The 23,241-nt window shown below is 44.6% G+C and overlaps 1 protein-coding gene across 2 annotated transcripts in view; it reads left to right on the forward strand.

Moving 5' to 3' along the window:
• Positions 1-23,241, forward strand: part of RSPO2 (R-spondin 2) — a 138,482-nt gene that overhangs the window by 92,321 nt on the left and 22,920 nt on the right. For both annotated transcript variants that reach the window (XM_088450783.1, XM_088450784.1), the window contains exons 4-5: positions 12,801-12,944; positions 13,170-13,358. In XM_088450783.1, coding sequence (XP_088306909.1) covers positions 12,801-12,944; positions 13,170-13,358 — 333 coding nt within the window. The remainder of the gene's footprint in view (positions 1-12,800; positions 12,945-13,169; positions 13,359-23,241) is intronic.

Genomic DNA, 23,241 nt, shown 5'->3' on the forward strand with positions numbered 1-23,241 from the left:
ATAAATTACCAGGGAAGTCCAGGACCAGAGCATTGTGTCCCTCCTGGAGAGGGTCATGGTGGGAGGTATGCTGTAGTATATATGTGGCAGCTACTTTTCTTCCTGTCCTGTTGAAGATGTTTCACGTGTATTTGGGTTGAAAAAGGCGGCGCGCAGGATCCCGATCTACATGTCAGACATGTTTGGGAGGTGTGCCTTATTCATTAACGTAATAATTATCTGTGCGCACTTGCACCCATTCCACGCTTGAGGCAAAAGATCCATCTGAATACAGGCCTGTTTATGTGTATGCGCAATTCTGCACAGCTCGCAATTCCGTCAATGTTCAGACACTAAGCTTAGTCTAGGTGGAAACTCCCCATTACTAAACCGCTACCCCCCCTTCAACCGCAAGTGGAAATGTGTCGAATTGCAAATGGCGCCAGGCTCCAAAGCCACCCGCAGGTAAATATCGGTCTGTGTAAAACTGACTCTCATTCAACTTTGCATCACATCTGGAAGACCGAAACTTGAAAACCCCAAAACCGATTTTTGTATAAACACCACCAGGCCGGATGCGCAGAACAACTCGGACGCACGCGCAGACGTAAAATATCAATTCAATGCGTCCAACGTCACTACTGCGGCTGACTCAGGCCCATAATGTTGTATACTGCACCATAGTGGTGCTTGCTATATAATGTACCTACAAAAGGGACGCGCACATTTACATAATGTCACTCCCCTGCTATCTGCTGATCACACTCTTTATAAATACAAAATATAGACAATGGCAATTACAAAAAATAAATGTAATAAATGTTCTGCCTGGCAATTATACGTTGTCAGTTGGTATGACATTATTGTGATCATCACACCATACATCAAACATGATATAGCATACTGCACCATGTATGGTAAATATATGTATAATTCTGTTATATTGATTAAGATTATCTATATAAGAAAGTGTGTGTCTGTGTGTGTGTGTGTCTGTGTATGTATGTGTGTGTCTGTGTATGTGTGTGTGTGTGTATGTGTGTGTCTGTGTATGTATGTGTGTGTGTGTGTGTGTGTGTGTATTATGACAGCTTTCGGGTTGTGTTCCACAGGGGAACGCAAATCCCCGGAGCGAGGCAGCTGGCACTGGCTGACATATGAATCGGTCTGTGCCATGTAGAATGTATACTGCACTGGTGTAGCAATGAGCCCTGCGCCCCCCCCCCCTTAATCACCACCGCAGGGTCTGAAGGGGCATATCTATAGTGGGTGCAGGGTGTGCGGGGCACATGGGCCCCTGGGTCCAGGGGGCCCCGTACCGTACAACCTGTATCCATAGTATTACTTGCTCTCCGGAGACCCACGTCGGAGCGGGGGTCCAGCACTGTAAAAAAACAACTGGAAAATGGCCGTCATGGCCATTTTCCCGGTGACCTGCGCATACTGTATGGACTGACTCTAGGCGCACTCTAGTGCCCAGAGTCTATAACTTCGGAGCTGGCCGCGCACAGCTCAGTGCGCTGCCGGCCGCTGGACAGGAGGGGGCCCGTGTCGGAGACTGCACACAGGCCCCTCCTCTCTAGAAACGCCCCTGAGAGTCTGCGGGGGCTGTTACGCCACTGCAGGGCCGGTATTTTGCCAACCCCCCTGACTATACAATGAGATTCTGCGCAGAAGCTCTGAATGCTGCCCGAGCTGAGCTCCAATTGCAGCAGTCTTGAATCATCCAGTCTCATGGGGGTCCAGAGGGCTGTGTAAGCCACTGGGGGGGTGCACGTGGCCCGCCCATGTGAAGGCCTAGCGGGAACTGCCCCGTGCTCCCGGTGGCCCAATCCACTCCTGGCCTGAGTTGTGTGACTATAAAACGTCCAAAATTTTTCACAGGTGCTCACATTCCACTATGGAGCCCGCGCAGTGCGAGAAACAGCAAAATCCATCTGCAAAAACTGCATTGAATGCGTCTTTATAGTATACAGTCAGAGCCTGGTACATGTGCTTTGTAGGACTGCAGCGTGTCCTTTATTGGACGGTGGAAAGTCAATGTATTGTAACTTTCTAAGTTCATGAACTGAGATATTATTATTTGTATCTTTTAAATAAAGTTGAAAGATAAATTCACTCCCTGGCTCCAGGGCTTTAGTACAAGAAGTGACAAAACGTTTCCTTTTATACATTGTTCAATATAAAGAATCTATATGATCCTTGGAATCTTTCCCACTGACGTGGACTGAAGCTGTTCACATGATCTGCAAACCTTATACAGAGTGCCGACTGTACAATAAGCCGCCTAAGAGGCTCACTCTCCCTTTTCATGACAATATATTGATGTCTTCCCTTTGCTGCTTTCACAGTATGACAACCTCCGAACAAAACCTTCATTATGCTGCATTGCTTTTTAAACAATACATGTCAGAAGCGGAATAAGCGCCGCGTCTGTATGACGTTTGTGGAAGAGTTTTTTTCTTGACCACATGAATAAAACCAGTTTTCGGATATATTTTTAGTAAAGTGTCAATAAGCTTACACAGTATTTAAAAAAAAAAAAAAAGTTGTTGTATTGCTGGCTTATGATTTGGACGTTATCAACTGTCCCTAATTTCCGGGAGAGTCCCAGGGTTTAAGGATTTGTCCCGAACGCCACTTGGACGTCAGCAAATGTCACCCATTTGGTGGAAGTTTCGCCACTTTTGCGGCATGTGCAGGCGAAATTGGGACAGCTGGGAGGTGTGTTGTGATTAAGTTCAGCAAATGTAACTTGATATAGGGCCTGATTCAGCAGCGCACGCTAATCTGATTGCACAGAACGCAGCTGCGAAAATAGGTTAATAGTTGAAAAGCTTACTCGGGCATAGAGACGCCGACTGCTGCCTTATTATATGCGTACAACGTCAGACCTGCGTAAATATCGGTAGCATCGACGCAGATCAGACAGCCATGCGGCAGGTGTGACCTGTCTTAAATACTGCAGCTTTCCTCGAACGCAGAGGGGTCTCCTGCTGAGAAAGCAATGGCTTATTTATGCACGCCCACGGAACAGCGCTTAAATGATGACACGCCTGCGTTCTCCTAACTACCACCCCCATTACCCCCCCAAATGCTGACCGCATGACATTCACTTTGCAAATGATTCCAATATGCGTATTTAATCGCAGAGCGATTGTGACGCTTGCGCAGTGTGACTTACATACGCAATGGAAAATGATCGCTAGTTCTCTGTAAATTGCAGAATTGCGTTCCCTGCTGAAACCGGCCCATAGTACAGGGCATGACATGCTTAGACTCAACCAGAGCCGGACTGACCATTTGGCACTTTTGGCAAATTCCAAATGGGCCGATGGATTGATGGTGCAGCCTGTTCGGCAGTCAAAGGCTGAGACAATTATAGGCCTGGCCAAGTGGCTTCGCCTCACTCTACACAGCGGGTTTTTCTCTATGTGAACCGGTCCGGTCGGAGGATGAGCCGTTCCAACCCTGGACAAGCCACTCCACCTCCTGGTGCTTTGCACGGCAGTATGGCTGCAAGGCACGGCCTGATGTCATGATGTCACATCCCGTGTACTGTAGGGCTGAACGTTTCTCACACCTGAGGACCTGTTCAGTAAGTGGAAATCTCTATATTGATGTAGCTGACGTCTGTTAAGTGTGGAAAACTAAACCATTCCAGATACTTCTGCAGATGAGACTAAACCTAAGATTAATCAGGTCAGTACAGTTACATTGTATCGTGTGCACCAGATGCAGGTGATGATAGCAGCAGATCTGTACCAATGCTCTGTGATGTGATTACAATTGGAGTAACTGACAACACTGAATAACACTGCGCTCCAAGCACGACATGTTAATGGAGCAAGTAGTTAACCCTGCACTGCAACACTGCATCGTGTTAAGACTAGAGTCGGTTTCCTGTTAATACAGGTTCTATGTTGTCAGTCCCTCTGCTTCTTGCAACAATTCACAAAAGTCTTAGGGGTTAGAATTACTATAAAATGCACCCACCCTCACTCAAAAAAAAAAAAAAAAACTACATCCTTATCGCCGGCATATCATGGCAAGAAGTATCATTTTTCGAGGGAATGTACCATTTAAATCGCCAGGCCCAGATATTAGCGATGCCCATCTTCCTTGTCCAAAGATGCATGTGTTATTTACTTTTTTCACCATTTGGTGGCACATAAGGGTCCTTACAAACTTTTGCTATGGGGCCTTCAAATACCTAGTTATGCTCCTGCTCAAAAGGGTTCAAATATTAAGAGTTCTGCTCAGGGGAGGAGTTTTTCTGACCTACGTGATCTGTTCTACTTGTCTATATAATAAGCGAGAAGGCCTGTCTGTCTTATTCTATGTCCTTTATGCACGGCCAGTGTTTTGGGCCTGGCTCCACCAAATTTGGCAGGGTGGTGTAGTTTGACCAGGATTAAATTACACCGGTTCCAGGGCTCCAGTGGAAATTGGCAGTCTGCCAAAAACCTGTGAGAAAACTACAAAAGTATAATTTTAACCTCAGTCTGAGCAGACTTGATGACTCATGCAAATTTATATTAAATCCAGAGTCTCTGTGTTTGCATACAAGGGCGTAACTAGAACTTTGTGGGCCACATATAGTAGCAAGATCTTATAAATGGCTCTCCCAGAGGTAAAAAAACAAATAAATTTGCCCCCTCACCGACTCCATTCAGGTTATGCCACACAGTAATGCACCTTACACTCTATGCCCCCCCAGCAACTCACCTCCCCGTGTCCCTCCAGCAGCCTTTCTCCTCCCCCTGTGTACCATCAGCAGCCAGCAGGTGTGGATTTGGGGCTGGACTAATTAAAGTTGGCGTACCAGCAGGCAGCGGCAGACATGGACAGACAGCTCCGGCACAACTTGAATCTGGCGCCGTTTGCGAGCTCCAATTTCCTAGCAACAGGCGGCGCTGTCTCTCCATGACTAATTCACATCGCTGATACCAGAGCTCTCCTCGATAGCCCTGACTGGATTGGGCTACCTTGGGTGCAGGGGCTGCGGCAGGTCACAGAGGCAGCTCAAGCATCATAGCAGCCACAACCTTTGCAGCGACGGTAGTTAAGCCACTGTTTGCATGCATGTTAGCAAACAGTGGGGTGCTTTTCAGGATCAATGGAATGGAGTTATAAGCAAGCACAATGTAAAGAAATAAAGGCTGCAGGTGTACTTCAGGGTCCAGTCTTCAACCCGGGCAACGACGGGTATTCCAGCTAGTAAGTAATAAATTCTTGGGGGTAAATGTAATGGTGAGTTCTGTGTGATATCGCCCGGTATTTTAAGTAGCAGGCATTTAAAAGCAAAAAACAGGTTGATTTTGCCTTTTAAATGACTGCTACTTTAATAAAATCTTGCATAAAAACTCGCTGATGCCTGCAGTCTGCAGGCGATTACATTTACCCAGTGTCAGACTGGATCAGGAAGGGCCCACCAGGTAATGCAGTGGTAGTAGCCCAAGCTTAATGGGATGTGGCCAGTCACCAAAGGGGGTGTGGTAAGCCACCACAGAGGGACTTGACCAACCATTAGAGAGTGCTTACAAAGACCAGGGCCCCTTTATAAAGGAGGGGGGCAGGCGTGTGTCAGGACCACCAACTTTGAATGTTAGGAGGGCTAATCTTGGTGCAGTTTCCATTGAAGCAAACCAAGCACCCAAGTTCATCCATGATCCTGCTCCACCGAGTTACTGACCCATGGAGGAGGGGGTGGGGCCTCAGGCAGTGGGCCCCACCAGGGATATCCCCTGTACACCTGTGGGCCAGTCTTTCCCTGCCTTGATCCCTTGGTCTGCTTATGGATCCACAATTGTTGGCCTTTTTTAATAGAACCTGGATTTGTTTTTTTGAATTATAGTAAAAAAAAAACATCAGCAGATACTGCAATTCCAAATATTGTTATACTTTTTAAAACTGTAATAAGAGTATAACTGCATTCGGCATTTTGCCCGACTTCCCAGACAGAGTAGTATATAAAGTTCTTAAAGTCACTTTGTTTCAATCATCTTAACCAATCCCCTTTGATGTCACTGCAAGTTTGGCATAACTAGCTAATCTGGCCTTTGTTCAGCCCCCTGCGCTAACACATCATTTATGTAATTCTCTTGTAAGTTGCCGTTTTTTTCTTTTCTTTAGTCCTTTTCATTCACTTTATTATTTAAACTGACCTTTGAGCAAATTGTTGTTGATTATTTGTGTCGGAGATAATATGGCTACACCGGGATGGTAATTCTATGTAATTAAATGCTATAAGGTTAGTTGTATGTTCGTAGCCATCTTGTTGGCTAAAGCAATGTTCATGAGGGTACAGTCCATTAATTCACGAATATCAGGTGACCATTGATAGACGGCATTTAAATGGTAGTTCAGAGCACAAATAGGGGCAGATGTGTCTTTATACTGATGTCGTTACTGATTCCTTCCTTCCCTAGTGTACATTCGTGTGCCCGAATGTGCAAGGACCGATACGCCCAGTGGCAGCATCCGTAGACGCTGAAATACTTATTGGCACGTGTTTAGACGCAGCCATCGGTTGCCCCATCAAAACATGCAACAGCCCTATAGCAGGGGCAATTTTTCCATCGGAGTACGACCTACAATGTGAGCGGCTCAGTGTCTCTGTACGCACCCACTTTCCGCATCACGCCTGCGACACTCCAGTAAGACAAAATATCTCCGAGCATTTTTTTTAGACACTACCCTGTTGCCTCCCATGTCGGCGTCCAGGAACGCCCCTTTCATTTCTGCTACCCTGCGTCTAAATTTGATCTGCAACTCTGCACCTACACAACTGGGACGTATGTAGAGTGCGCAGTGCGACTCGGATGAATACAAATAATATCGCTCTACTATATCCGAAATCGCCGCTGTATCCTACTCAGAATCAGGTCCAAAATGTATATGCCAGAGGTTCCCAAACTCTGTCATAATTAGTTCCTCTTTCTTTTGATTTATCCATCTGTGCCCAACCATGGATATCTTTACAACCTGGACTGTTAGGGTACCTTGAGGACTGAGTTTGGAAACCCCTGATATATTCTGTGTTTAGGGGAATAGTCTAGTACAGTGGTTTCCAAACTCTGACCTCAAGGCACCATAACAGTTCAAGTTTTAAGGATACCCATGCTTAAGCACAGGTGACTTAATTTTTACCTCAGTTACTTTGATTTATATGATATGTGCACAAGCATGGATTCCCTTGAAACCTGGACCGTTAGAGTGCCTTGAGGACCGTGTTTGGGAAACCCTGGTCTAGTACAAGGATTCTCAACTCCAAGCACCCAAAACAGGTCATGACTTCAGTCTTTGGGAACAGCTGGGAGAATTGCTGCCCTAGCAAGCTTAGATTAGCTCATTGATGGAATACTGAAAACATGACCTGTTGGTCATGTTTCTTAGAGTATTGGCATTACCCACCCCTAGAGTAGTAGAAGATCTGCCTTGTTTGTGCCCAATGCTTTGTGGAGAATGTCACCAATCCAATATATAATCAAATTTTATCAAATTACAAAATTCTGAGAAATGTTGTTTTAAGTGCTTGGTGATCATAACAAAAATCTAGACTATACCGATGTGTACTCTATGGCTTCAGTCATTCTCGCTCAAAATATTATTCACATGTCTTTAAATAAAATAACTGGAAGCATCTAGCCTACTTTGCTGGATTTTCTAGAATGAAAGATCTAATAATAGCTGTATTGTGATTGGCTGCTAAGGGCAATGCCTCCACTTTTAATTTTTTAGCAGCTTTAGTAAATCTAGTAATAAATATTCAATAAGTGCTACCAAACTAGAGAAACACAGATGAACCACTGGGCTTCCTAATCCAAATCCATTTGTTCTTGTCATTCAATTCTTCCTGCCACATAGGAGCAGTCATTTTTGTGGGTTTAACCAATAGCTACAAGAATACAGTCCTCTGGTTTCAGAGTTACTAATGATGTGATGTCACTGGCTGCATTCTCTTGAATATTGGTTCAACCTACAAGATATCTGGATTTAGATTCCGCCACATCCACTAACCACACTTTCCTACTTTAGCGAATCTTGGGTGGTCATCCTGGGTGCTGGGAAAGTAGCCAAGTCTCCCGGAGACCCCCTGTTACTGCCCACTTCCCAAGTGAATTTGGTGGTTCAGGTGGCTTGATGATGTGAATCGTGTCATCGCGGCCCCGCATCCACTTTGTAATGCTGGTAATTGTGGCATTGCATGTATGCCCCAAACAACCTTGGTACAATATCTAGGATAACGTAGCTGTGTGAGGTGCCCTATCACTATGAACCTCCTGCCAGTAGATAGGTCACCAAATGTAGGCTTCCTCATATATGCAGGAGACATGGGTTCCGCAAGTCGGCGCTTGGCCGTGAGGCCTTTGTCTGACTTCTACATACAAACAGCGCTTAGGCACTTGAAAAGCATCTTTGAACCCTAATTGCTGGTGTCGTCATTGGCAAAGGGCAATGCCAGATTCTTGAGTGCTTGCCACCGGTTTTTCAAGGCTCACGTTTGGTTCTGACCATATGTCCTGTCTTACTGACTGACTCATCAACACCCAATCGGGGAGAATATACCTTCCATGATGTAGGTGCCCACTAAAAGGGATTATTCGAAAGTCAACTCCTAAGGGGGTGAAAAAGGCTGAAATGTTTCCTCCCCATGTGCAATGTCCTGACTGAATATTGAACTGTGCTACAGCCACGATGAGTTAGTCAAACACCAACAGTCACCCCAAGTGCTGCCAAACATCACTGGCAGTTGGTGTGTCTCCCCTATTTGTATAGTGAGGGAAGGGAATGTGTTACTACAGAGGTGAGAGAGGGAAATGTGTTACTACTGGAGTGGGGACAGTGGCGTAAGTTTATCCCAGATGCCTGGAGGCAAGTTATAAAAAAGGGAAAATAAATATGGTATCTATTTATCTATGTACACAAAAACACTAATATAGAACATGTGAATTTGTTTTGATTAGGCCTATTTACTAAAGTAAATTTGCAGGATATCCCCCCCCCCTTTTTCGAGTATATACAGCTATGCGTTAGTCACAGATAAGATAGTGACCTGTATAGTGCAATTAGCATGAGGCTCAGAGTCGTCCTGATGTGGGTGGGGAGCCCTCCTGATACCCCAGATAGAGGGGAAAACCACCTGATGTGGGGGCTTTGAGCACTGAGTTTGAGTCAAGATACTGTAAGACTGCTACTGTGGTGGAACTACAAATCACAAAATGCCCAGTCTACTGCCAACTGCTTCACATGCCGAGAAGTTGTTCCACCAAAGATCTGCCACCAACTCAGTCACTGGTGCCCCAGGCCCCCGCCTCCCATTCCCTCTTTCCTGCAGCTCCGTCTGGTGCATCCTTGTTGACATCCAGCTCCTGGAAGATCTGCAGCCGTGCTTATACTCAGGTCCGCGGCTAGAGCTGCCACCAGGGAGGAGTGGGATGGGGAGTCGTGGGTGAGGGAAGGCGCCAGAGTCACACTGGCAACAGTTGCTGCTGAGGAACAGCGACATCAATGAGCTAGGACCGGCTATAGATAGACATAAGCAGCATCTGATGGTCTGATACGGAACCCTCCACTAGTATATGGTTATCGTAACTTCTCAGGTGCCGGGAAGAGGTGCCATGTACTGCGTAGCCGTGACTGTACACTCCAGGTACATATTTACAGCCCTAAGTGGGGTGAATACATTGTGGGCAATGGAGGAGGTGCCCCTTCAGTGCTGGTGCCTGGCGGCAGGCGCCTCCATTGTCTCCCATAGTTCTGCCCCTGGGGAGGGATAATGTGTTATTACAGAGGTGAGGGAGGGGAATAAATTACTACAGGTGTGAGTAAGGGTAAAATGTTACTACAGGTGTGAGGGAGGGATTGTATTTTTACAACAGTGAGGGAGGGGAATTTCTAAAGTGTTACAATATGGGCGAGGGAGTGGAATGTGTTACTACACAGGTGAGGGAAGGTAATGTCTTACTATAGCAGTGATGCATTACTATAGAGGTGAAGGATTAATGCGGAGAGGTGAGATGGAAGTGGAAACTGTAAATATTTAAGGTCTACCCAGGTGATACTGGGTACATCTGCTAGTCCCTAATACAGGAACTTGTGATGCTGCTGAAGGTCTGGTGTCTGCCCAAGTACAGTCTGAATTAACTCTTTGTACTACTTTGAGCCCCATACCATACATTTTACAAGCTTGCCCTAATTTAATTTTTTTCCATTTTACCATTTCCTAGGGCAGTGGTTCTCAACTCCTATCCTCATGTATCCCCAACAGGCCATGTTTTCTGGTTGACCTGTTAGAGAACCACTGGCTTTTGAGCATTAGCTGCACAGTTCATCTGCAGAATACATTAGATTTACACTTATTTTTTTTTTTTTTAAGGTGCTTCTAAGGTCTCAAAAATCATAATGGTTACTGGAGTTTATCAATGTGGCTTCCTTTAGGCAAATGCTAGTGACTCTACTTGACCCACGAATATAAATAAATAAAAATGTTTGGAACAAAGGCTCCTTTACAGCATAAAATGCATATATCTTTGCCCGTATATATTTCCCAGTTGACCTTGACTGCTTTATATAAAATAAAAAAAATAAAAATAAAAAAAATCTTTAAATTTGGAAAAAGCCTCAGGGAATTTGCAAATGGTTATTTCAGAAGTTCTATATTTCTCAGACACAATGAGACCAGAATGATTTATGCAATTGACCAAGAGAGCAAGGATTGTGCCGTCTGAAATGAGTTCCAAATGCACGCGGCTGTAACGCCATACGCCTGTGGATGATTTGCATTGATGCCAAATATTGTGTTTCAGAAATTAACCACATATTTCCCATAATGCACCTCTTTTATAATGTGCGCGCCCGTTGTTCTCCCAGGTAAACACACGCTCATTTTTCTTTCATCTTTTCCAAAGAATATAATATAATATATATATTTTTTTATTTTTTTAATGGTTCCCTATTTTTTTATTTGTCTTTAAGTGTGTGTTCATTTCATCCATACTCGCTGTCCGCATTTTGCCTGATAAATAATATAGTATTTTCTTTTACAGAAAAAATTTATATTGTGCATAAAGGAAAACTGAGCCCTTTAGGAAAAAGCTGTGTAGGAACGGCTGGGTAGCAAAAAGATTATTATTTTTTTTTAACCTAGAAACTGAAAGCAAATATGTGGCCGCTACGGGTTACCATTTATTCAGTTACCTGTGCCAAAGTCACACTAAATGTCTCCCTTGGACATCAATGCTGCTCTCTTACTCAAGGGTAGTTAGAGATCTAGATCTGCCTCCTGCATCCATACCCCCCAACATTCCAAGTTTAGATTTAGATTTAAGACAAGTGTGGTCCATGTGTCACAATGAGGGCAAAGCCATGCCCCCCCCCTGCACCTCTGGAGTTCTAGACCCCCCCCCCCCCCACATCCCCTCTCACTGACTCTAGTAGTCAGGAAAAAATGCTGTCAGGACTGTCCTGTATATAAATTGAGACAGTTGAGAGAGATATGTGGCTTATAGATCCCAGTGAAGGAACAGATAGTCTTGGAACATGAGGGCAAGTACTAATATGTAACTGAGCACCAAAGATGGTCCCTTTCCTCATCTGTGAAGAAATTGGGGCAGATGTACTAAGCTCTGGAAAATTATAAATTGGACAGTGATAAACTAGTACCAACCAATCAGCTCCTAACTGTAATTTTTCAAATGGAATCTGTATGACATACTGCTGGACATAAGCCCGCCGGATTTAATACCGACGCCGGAAGGCAGAAGACTGATGATCCCAACAGGGTAAGTATTTTAACTATCCCCAACCCTCCCTTAGCAGTGCCCAATGCCAACCTCCCCCCGAGGGTACCTAACCCTCTACCCCGAGGTTGTCCCCTCCCAGCGACCGGCTTATCTTCGTTCGGTATGCCGGGCATCGGGATTTCATCGGGTGGATAATGATAGGCGTCGGGATTTTCTCACCTATCATTAGTCCCATGCCGAGATTTCAGTCTGGCTTCCTGACCGCATACCTTTTTATACACAGCCTGTAACATGGCAGTTAGGAGCTGAGTGGCTGGTAGTTTATCACTCTCCAATATATCACTTTCCAGAGCTTGGTACATCACCACCACCATCTGGGGGTAGATGGGCATCCTCCCTCATGTCCTGCTTTCCAATGAACTAGTTATTGTTTGGGGTATTCTTTCTCTGGCTATGGTGACCTGTACGGAGCATAAAGGTAATTGGTGGTGGAACTTTCCACTAAGGAGTTTTCCACATTTTTTATTTATTTGGATGTCTCATATGTTATGTTATTTATTGGCTAGTACTTACCCTCCTGCAATTTTTATGACATGCCTTTCTTCTCTGGCATATTTCCACGCATTTCACCAGGTATTTACATAATTGGGTGAATTTGTTTGTTTTTATTGGTCAGAGATCGCAGTTGTGGTCTGTGCATTGGCCATTATGGTGTTCAGGGAGCAGTTTTATGCTTCGGTAAATGATGATAAAAGCTCTGCCAATCGCTAAGACCAATTGACTGAAAATCTAATAAGATGCAACGCATTTTGTAAAAGGGTCATACAAAGTCCAAAATTAGAGCATTTGGACCAACCTGGACAAGTGGCCAAATTTGATGCTGGGAGATATGAAGCATTGTTCTGATTATTCTGTTTTAGATTTTAATAGCTATGAAAGGCCTGCACAAGTTATCCATGTGTCTATGAAACCGATAAACTGCAAAAGTTTTATCAACATTAAAGTAATATTATCAGGTAGATTTTTTACAAGTGAAATAATTTTAGAATTTTTTGTTATCTCCTCTCTTTTTAGGGTGCAGAATCGAGAATTGTGACTCTTGTTTTAGCAGAGATTTTTGTACAAAGTGTAAAGCTGGCTTTTACTCTCATAAGGGGCGATGCTTTGAGGAATGTCCGGAGGGATTTGCTCCACTGGATGATACTATGGAGTGCGTAGGTAAGTGAAAGCTCTCCTTTATAGTAACGGCTTCTTCACATTCTTGGTCCACCTTGAACTTGAGGAGTACATCTGTGAAATACTTGCAGGCCATGTTTAAGTCCGTACAGCTGGACTGATGCTCAGCTTATTGCTGGTGAGGTTCTACTTTGACAACTGATGCCTGGTTAGTCCTGATTTTGTTAATGGCACAATCAAATTTTTTTTTTCTTTTCCATTTCCCAGATGGATGCGAGGTGGGACCTTGGAGTGAGTGGGGAACATGCAGTAGAAATAACAGAACATGTGGGTTTAAATGGGGCCTGGAAACCAGGACACGGCAGATTGTGAAGAAGCCAGCAAAGGACACAATCCCTTGCCCAACCATCGCTGAGTCTAGAAGATGTAAAATGGCCGTGAGACACTGCCCTGGAGGTAAGAGAAGTGTCTGATAATGGACAGCTGTTGTCTAATGACTGAGTGGTCATTGTATGGTCGGATACTTGGCCTTAAGATTTGGGATTCCCAAAAGCCGGTTCTGGACTTTAAACCTAAATCTAGGGCCAAATGTAACAGCCTGTGCTTTGCGGGAGCCGGTGTGATTCCAGCGAGATACTCATTAGATTTAAAGCGGCAATTAGTTGAAAGGCAAAACCAGTTCTCAATGCCTAGAATTTGTTAATTTAAGCAATTACCATAATTCCCATCATCTCCATCAGCAGGCTGTCAGCGGATATGTGGCTGTAGTGATTACGTCTTAGTACGGCATTATGGGCCTGATTCGGAATCGCACACAAAAGTTGGCGGCTTCTGTGACTTTACACACTGCGCATGATCTTGAGGAGGTTGAAATAGGAGAACTTACGCCAATTTCTGGGCTATTTAGATTAGCATGGAAGTCGGCCGTATCTCCACTGAATGGGTGTAAGCTGGGTGTCATTCAGCATTCGTTTTGCCGTGGGCGTGCAAATGGAATTGCGGCCTATCCAGAGCTGAGTATACACAAAGATCCGACAATTGGTGTGGTATATGTGGATAGACATAGTGTCAAAATTGATCACGTTGACATGGTTATAATGTCGATACTAAACCATAACGTAGACATTGATGAAATGTCGGCGTATCTTTCCTGGTAGACCTGTGGTCACTTACCTGCTCCTGCCAGCGGCAGGTGCTCCATTGCGTCTTCCGAGTCCCTGTGGTCATGTGACTGCCACGTCCGGGTCAGACATCTTATGCTCCAGTGAGTATTCCTCCCCTACCCCTCTAGTGCCTAACACTGCCCGGCCGTAGCCTAACCCCAATATCGACATTTCACATTGAGAATGTCAGCGTGTTGCCTGTCCAACAACGTAGACGACATGACTGTCAATGGTGTGGTGTCGACATTGTAATTGTTGACTTATTGACTACATTCCCAATTACAGACCGATCTCTTGCACTTGGCATAGGGCTGGTTCAAATCTGCACTGATAGCGTCGGCGGCTCTTCTCGCCGGCGGATGTATGGGGACGGTGCAGCAGCATAGATCCGGAGGGAGATATCCAAAGCTTTTTTTTTTAAAGCATTCAACATGGCAGCTTTGATTGTAGCTCTGAATGGGCCTCTATGGGGTCTATGTACTAAGCCTTGAAGAGCGATAATGTGGACAGAGATAAAGTACCAACCAATCAGCTGCTAACTGTCATTTTTCAAACGCCGCCTGTAAAGTGACAGTTAGGAGCTGATTGGATGGTACATCATCCTCGTCTCTATTGCGACTTCAAGCGGGAAACTGGTCCGCCCGCTGTCTCTCCATCCGCAGGCATCACCATTTAGTATTGGCACTTGCACCAGCCCCAAGCTGGGTGCAAAATATCCGCCTGTAATGTGTTTCCATATTGCTGTACGCACGGCGCTCTAGCTACACGCCCACAATATAAAAACCGCACTGTGTGAGCAGATTGTCGCCGCTCAATTTCTGCCCCGTAACACCCATTTTACAGATAGACTGATCCATATTCTAACTGTGAATAGTTCAGAGATGCACACAATACGTTAATTCTCATCTGTGCCAGCGCTGTACGCTAAACTCGCTGCTTGCGTCTGTATAAAGTTATTTCCGATTCAGAATTAGCCCATACATATATAATGAAAAAAAAAAATCAAAAAAGGAATCGGCAAAAATCTTTAGTGCACGAAAGCCAACGTGTGGGGGAAGTTTATCAAAGATTGGAGAGAGATAAAGTGAAGAGAGGTAAAGTACCGTCGCAGTGGTTAATTTATGCCCATGTAACGGCGTTCAAATGGACTGGCACGCCTGCGCTTCTACAACCACTCCCCCGTCACCAACAACAATCGGGCGTCTATAATACGCGGTTGCAATTGTGATCTGTGCCGAATCAGGGCCCTCAACTCATCAAGATTGTTAATCTGAAGATCATTCATCTTGAACCAATAATCTATCAGGAGTCTTATTTTGTAGCCGATAAGGCATAGGCTTATTTATAATGGGTGCAGGGTGAGCACATAGCCCCACACTGCACGGGATGTAGTTACCATCGAGATGCCAGCGCTCAGAATACGGCGTGTGTGTGATATATAAGGGCCTGTATGTGTGTGATGTATAAGGGGAGTGTGTGTGTGAGATGTATAAGGGGAGAGTGTGTGTGTGTGTGTGATGTATAAGGGGCGTGTATGTGTGTGATGTATAATGGGAGTGTGTGTGTGTGAGATGTATAAGGGGCGTGTATGTGTGTGATGTATAATGGGAGTGTGTGTGTGATGTATAATGGGAGTGTGTGTGTGATGTATAATGGGAGTGTGTGTGTGAGATGTATAATGGGAGTGTGTGTGTGTGTGATGTGTAAGGGGGGTGTGTATGTGTGTGATGTGTAAGGGGGGTGTGTATGTGTGTGATGTGTAAGGGGAGTGTGTGTGTGTGATGTGTAAGGGGAGTGTGTGTGTGTGATGTGTAAGGGGAGTGTGTGTGATGTGTAAGGGGAGTGTGTGTGTGTGTGATGTATAAGGGGTGTGTGTGTGTGTGTGATGTATAAGGGGTGTGTGTGTGTGTGTGATGTATAAGGGGTGTGTGTGTGATGTATAAGGGGTGTGTGTGTGTGTGTGATGTATAAGGGGTGTGTGTGTGTGTGTGATGTATAAGGGGTGTGTGTGTGTGTGTGATGTATAAGGGGTGTGTGTGTGTGTGTGATGTATAAGGGGTGTGTGTGTGTGATGTATAAGGGGTGTGTGTGTGTGTGTGATGTATAAGGGGTGTGTGTGTGTGTGTGATGTATAAGGGGTGTGTGTGTGTGTGATGTATAAGGGGCGTGTGTGTGTGATGTATAAGGGGCGTGTGTGTGTGTGATGTATAAGGGGCGAGTGTGTGTGTGTGATGTATAAGGGGCGTGTATGTGTGTGATGTATAAGGGGCAGGGGCGTGTGTGTGTGTGTCTGTGATGTATAAGGGGCGTGTGTAAAATTAGAAGTCCATACAATACATTATTGCAGTGAGCGGTATTGTACTTTTGAAAACTACAAACCTCGTAGTGTGATGACACCTGGCTGTGTAATGTGTCTCCTGTTGGCCTCTTAAAATCTGTATTTCATTCTGGTTTTTGGTAATTTTTATCTATAGATGTACAGCTAGGGGCCATATTTCTGTGCTTATCAAAAAGTGCAAATAGTTTTGAACTTTCTACGATATTTTAGGGCAATTTTTTTTGTGGTTGTTAAGTTTGCTTAACAATCTCCCCTAGCCTACACCTGACATACAGACATACATGGTATTGCTCCCCTAATAACACTATAGTATTCTTATTTAGTAGGATTGATGAAACCTTTGTTGTGTAGTCGCGGCCCAGGCGAATCCTTGGAAGTAATGGTGCATACACACGGTCAGATTTTTCTTCAGATCTGATCGATAACTATTTAAAAAATCGTTCATATCTGAAGGAAAATATGACATAGCTGACATGTCTGAACGATGCGTGTTCCCGATGGTCAGATAATGATATCTGACATCTGATGGGTTTGCAGTCAGATTTGGACGATTCCATTCATTTTAATGCAGTCAAAAATCGTTCATAGTTCAAATCGTTCATCTGACAAATCTAACCATGCTCCATTAGTTTTATGTTGAGCTCAGGCAGCGCAAAGGATGATCAAAAGGAACACGCCCAGGCCCGGGTTCTTATTTGTCAAATGACAGTCACCATTTTGACAAATATCATTTACAGTGGAAATGTTCTATATTTTTGTTGAAATAAATGCTTTGTCCCCCCGGGGCTGCTTGCGCTATTTTTCCTTCAGCGTTTTCTGTGCACCCTTATGTTCTGTGTTACACCGACTTTTTTTCTCTCCAATGACTAACCTTCATTTTTATTTTATTTTTTTCAGCTGATCCATGGAAAAAAAATAAAAATAAAATGAACCAGATTTGTTACCTAATGCCATGTAGATTATCTTGTTGCTTTTTTTTTTTTTCTTTTCAATATTAGGCTATAGATTACAGGGCTTGCGTTACATATGAGTCACATTAGATGTTGGAAGGTATGACAGTCCATGGTTTTGCTTCCATCCTATCTATTGGGACAGGTGGTGCGGCCATATTGCAATATGGCGTGGTCACATCATATTTGTGGCGCTAGGCTGACCCTTAAACAACTCCCTTTCCATGCAACTAAATATTTTCATGTGCAAGATGGTCCTGAAATTGGGTCTGTCCTACTGGAATCAGGACGGTTGGACGATGTCTTCTTTGTGTGCCTTTGGCGTATCTATAATACACCGGCTTCACTTGTGGGGTGCGGGCCGCGCCGTGTGAAATAAAAAAAGCTATTTTTGTGTCATTGTGTCGAATGGGGTCACCGAACAGCCAGACGGCAGGGGAGAGGCTGTGGGCTGCCCCCAGCAGCTGCTGGAGTGTCAGGTAAGGCAAGCCCAGTGAGTGCAGAGAACGTAGGGCGTGACATGCTCATCACCCCTCCTCTCTTAAAGCGCCCCCTTGGTGTGCAATGTAGCTAAAAAGCACCTGTCATCTGTACACAGCGGAAGCTGCCCTTTGGCCAGCAGTCACTAAGTCACTGGTTCCTCCAGAATTATTAAACTGCCTTTTCATGAATGGTGTTTTTAAGTCCACAATGGCGGCTGTCGCTGCATCTAGCGTCTGCGGCTATATTTGAAAGCCCTCATAATTTAGAAATCAAAAACTAGGACACTCGACCAGAGCAGAACTGTAGGAAAATCGATTTCCACTGGTAAAAACCGTGAGTAATCAAGATACAAGATCCATGTGACGCGAGACGCCCGGCATGTTTTAGAACTTGCACCATGGGTCGCGTTTCCTGTGCTTGCATGCCTTTTTTTTTTTTTTTTGCGTCTTAAATGGCAAACGGCATAATAAGTGCCTGATTCAGCACAGACCACTATTGCGATCGCTGCTGCGATCACGCACACTGGTCTGCTGCGAAAATATGCTAATGTTTGCAATCTCAAAGCCTTTGCACGGCCAGCATAGAGATGCCCACTACCGCTATCTCACATCTGTAATAACCTCGCAGTGCTGCGTATACAATGGTCCCATCAAGGAACATCATGCACTATTACAGCAGGTCTGACCTGACTCAGAAATTGCTAACGTCGTCGCACGTACTAAGTACTCAAGCTGCATATGCCATCGCAGTGGCACAGTGGCATGCTAGGGCGTTCAAACTGACTGGCACGCCTGCGTTTCTCCGAGCACTCCCCCGTCACCACCCACTAAACGCTCACTGCCTGTCACTCACTCTGTGATGGCTTACTGTGTTCTGCGTAATTCTGCCGATGCGCTCTGCGGTGTATGCACCATCGACTGATCTGCGGTTTCAATTGCGATCCATACTGAATCAGACCCTAAGTACTTAGGATTAGTATTTTATGTTGCAAAGGAATTGATATAAAGTAGCAGATTGATCATAATAGCGAGGCCTGGGGCGGGTCACTCATATTGTACCTATGTCTTTTTTGCCTTTTTTACACACATTGAGTACTTTTTTTCCATAAATTTTGCATCTTAATTCACTAATAGAGTATTTTTGTCGCAAAGGAATTGGTATGAAGTAGCACCCGTGGTACACCAAACACGGCTATATGTTGGATAGATGTATGTGTACTGAGCTACGATGCCATACGATGTCTTGTCATGTTCCTCCACATTTTATATTGTTTTTGGGCATCCCTAGATCATTCGGCCCTGGAACCCAAAAACTTTCTAACCTTCCTTCTAAACGTATATATGTACAGCACATTGGTCATTTTACACATTCAGATGTTGGTTGAAACCTCTTAATAAACTAATTCCTTGACTTAAATGCCTGTCTTCCCTAATTATTCTCACGTTACATTAACCCAAATCTCTTATGGTATTTTAATCTATCACCAGATGAAAAGCCTGTACTTCTCAGTCCAGTAACATTTTTACAATTCCTCCCTCTGGAGCACTCTCTCTCTATTTTTCCATTTTGCTTCACAAGATTGTTTGACACGAGTATAATTCATGGGGGAAAATGTCTTGGCTGGTCCACAGACTGCCCGTGAGATTAGGAGATACAGTGCTTGCCAGCGGCAGGTACCGCCGTGAAGTCCTGGGCAGCGCTCAAACCTAGGTCATATCTGGGATAGTTGTTTGGCAAAGACGCAAACACAGAATATTTTACTTTCTGACATAACAAAACTTTTTTCTTTTCTTTTCCTTTTCCCCTCCTCTTAAATGTTCTCTCAATTATTACTAGACATAGTTTTGTCTGTCTTCTATCTGACCTGATGCATAATAAAATATTTTTATTGGGTGTGGTATACGAGGTCGACATTCATCGTGCCAACATGAGAATGTGGACACGGTACAAATATCTTCATGCTTAGCACTTGTTGACAATCCATCCGTGGTGGTCTAGCGGTGTCTTAGCTGTGTTCCGACAGCTGCATTTCCAGCGGTGGCTTCTAGGTCTTGGTTGTCTTGTCTAGAGCAGTTGCGCAAGAGACACCTGATGGAGCCGCATTCCGGTGAGTATTCTCCCCCCTATTCTTAAACATAATCCCTGCCGCTAACCCTAACCCTCCCCTAAGTGCTTAACCCTCCCCGTAATGCCTAACCTTATCACTCCCCCTAGTTCCTAACCCTAACCCTCCCCCTAGGGCCTGTGCCTAACCCTCCCCCTAAGGCCTGTGCCTAACCCTCCCCCTAGGGCCTTACCCTCCCCCTAGTGCTTGTGCCTAACCCTCCTCTAGTGCCTAACCCATACCTTCCCCCTAGTGCTTGTGCCTAACCCTTACCCTCCCCCTAGTGCTTAAACCTAACCCTCCCCCTAGTGCTTGTGCCTAACCCTTACCCTCCCCCTAGTGCTTGTGCCTAACCTTCTCAAAGGTGCCTAACCCTAACCCTCCCCCTAGTGCCTAACCCTAACCCTCCCCTCAGTGCTTGTGCCTAACCCTCCCATCCCGCAGCCTAACCCTATTGTCGACAGAGAGAATATCAGGATTTCACATATCAACATTGTGAAACTGTCAACATTATAAGGATGTCATGTTGTCTGTCGACATTTCGATACAACTGTAGACATTGTGGTGTCGACATGATTGCCGACATTGCGATTACATCCCATTTTTCATTATATCTGAGCCTAATAAACTCAATTCCGATCTGGCTGATTTTGGGGAAGCCGATATAGAATTGAGAAAAGCAAAAGCTGCTTATAAAGCCACTGAAGGGTTAAGGTGTAAAGAATCTTCTCCGTCCACCTGTTAGAGGCGTGGCAAGGGCCGCCGGATTGGGAAACAGCGGGTAACTGCCAATTTCCTATTTAACATCACTCGTCTATTCCCACCCAAGAACTACAGCTCAGTTTTGGGTGGAGTTATCCATTTTAATTTCCAGTCATGTCAGACCCGCATGATAGCGAGGGCCCTGCGGAGTGGGAAAAACTCAGAGGTCCAAGTGAGGGGCTGCTGTATCGTACGGGAAGATATACTGCATTCATTTACAGATGAACTAACACCTTATTAACATTGTATATCTGAGTTCATTTCAGTTGTCCGTTTCGTTACTGCAGCTGCTTTCTAACTTCAATTTTAAACAGAGCCGCAATAAAGCCCTAATAGAACCAGTCGTTTTAGTAAAAGTTGCTGATTAAGCATGGGAAGGTTCTGTATGTAGCCCTGTAAGCAGCAGGTTTGTGCCTAATGGACAGTCATTGTGCTGGGTACCACAACTTACTGGAAGAACTCCTGAGAAGAGGTTCTACGCCCAATACTGGTATTTGAGCTACGCGTCTGATCTCCTGCACGAAAGATGGGGCTGGCGCAAATGCTGAGGAAAGCTATGGCGGCTGCTCTAGCATGCGGTGGGCTGGGGCCGTTGAGTTTTGCTTCGATGCATTTGACTCCGTATATTGTTTGAATGGGTCTTCTGGTTGGTAGAAAGCGAACGGAATTGCGACTATAGGTGCGCCACAGAATCGGGCTCTAAAACATCATCATGTGGATAACTGCCACTCATTAGCGGCAGCTGTGTCCCATTGAAACAAAGAGGACTGCAGTCTCTTTCCACAGTAACTCTTAACCTAAGCAGCAGCGTTGGATAGTCGCATCATATCTGATGGTAATGACACTCACGTGGGTAATTAATTTAACTAAAAAGATAGAAGTACGCCTTGTGCACATGTTAGGCTAAGCCCCCTATTCTGTTTAAATCTCACTGTAATCACCCAAGCCACAACTATTTCAGTTGAAGCAATGCCTCATTTGGATGTTAAAAAAAAACAAAAACTGGGCTGTCCCACAGTATGGAAATTAGCACAGTGTCAGGTGCCATCAGGGTGCTATATGAAATATATAGATATATGAAGGATGCATTTAAATTCTCTATAGCAAAGTTTGTGATAAAAGCACTGGATAAGTTGGAAATAGGAGTTGTGCGCCCCCAGGTTCCTGGCTTCTGCCTGGTGGACAGAAGCTAATTGGCAACATGGATTGTCAGAACACCTGTGAGAGAGTGAGAAAAAGGTGTTCAGTTGCTAGTCTCTCACTACTCTGGGAACAGGCAGCAGGCCTGTTGAGAAACACTGATTACTGGCTGTAAGCAGGGCCAGATTAACAATGGGGCGGATGGAGCTACAGCTCCAGGCCTCCACATAAAAATAGGCCCATTGTCATGACAACATGATGTTGACTGGCCATCTGCTCTCCATACAGTCGGCCATAAATCATAAGTAGTAAAATTGTATTTCTATTTACCTCACAAAATTAAGCATTTTTTTCTTTTACATATTTAGGGAAATATTGGGTATACGGGTGTACACGCCCACATGACACTGACCACACCCACACAGCACTGGTCACACCTCCTCTGCTTCTCATAATAGGCCCTTAGTCATTTTCAGCTCCAGGCCCATGTGGCCCTCAATCCGGCCCTGGCTGTAAGCACTGTGCTAATACTGTTGTTTTGTGAGAGGAATGTTAGATTCCTCCACCCTGAGAGAGGGAATCATTTGTTTAGTTAGAGCCGGACATGTTAAGCTTTAATTTCGTTTAATTTATGTAATATTACTTTGCCCTGTTTCGTTGTAGTCTAATGTTTACCTCAAAGTATTCCATGACGTATGCAACAGTCATTATTACATGCAAACACATAAGGGGCTGGATGTACTATGCATCGAATCAGCAATGTTGTACATTCTGACTATTATCAGGTACATACCGGCGAAAATATCTGGTATGTACCTATAAAATCGCAAAGTACGGCTCTCCTGTTAAAAGCTGTCCTTTGCGAATCACGATAAAGGGACTTTCAGGTATATGACCCAGAAGTCCCTCTGGTGACATGCACAGAATGGCGCTAACGCCGCCGGGCACACTGGGAGGGATTTCGCAGGATGTGGAAAGAAGCCCATAGGTTTCTATTGGGTAACGTCATCCACCGGATTTTTTACCGGATTTATGCCCTTTATACATCCCCGCCCAGGAAGAGGGCAAATGACATTGTGGAACAATTGTATCTGCTTAATTTGTAACCATGCACAAGTTTATTTCCTTATAATTCCTTATTTATGATAAATAACCCAATGTGTCATAGTAAAGAATAAAAAAAAAAAAGTTGTTTTCCCTGGAATTCTAGATTCAAACCAGATTTCCCCAATTTTGTCATGGCAATTTGTCCTCCGCATCGGCCAATTATTTACATTTTGTGCTAATCCCTGTGCTCCCTGCGTATTACATTCTTAGCATTCAGCCGGTACTTTTGTCTACATAAACGATTATTCATGAATTCCACTTTAATAGATTTTTTGGACATGTGTAACGTAGT

This window comes from Taudactylus pleione, unplaced genomic scaffold (assembly GCF_031769625.1).
Source record: "Taudactylus pleione unplaced genomic scaffold, aTauple2 ptg000524l, whole genome shotgun sequence".
NCBI lineage: Eukaryota > Metazoa > Chordata > Amphibia > Anura > Myobatrachidae > Taudactylus > Taudactylus pleione.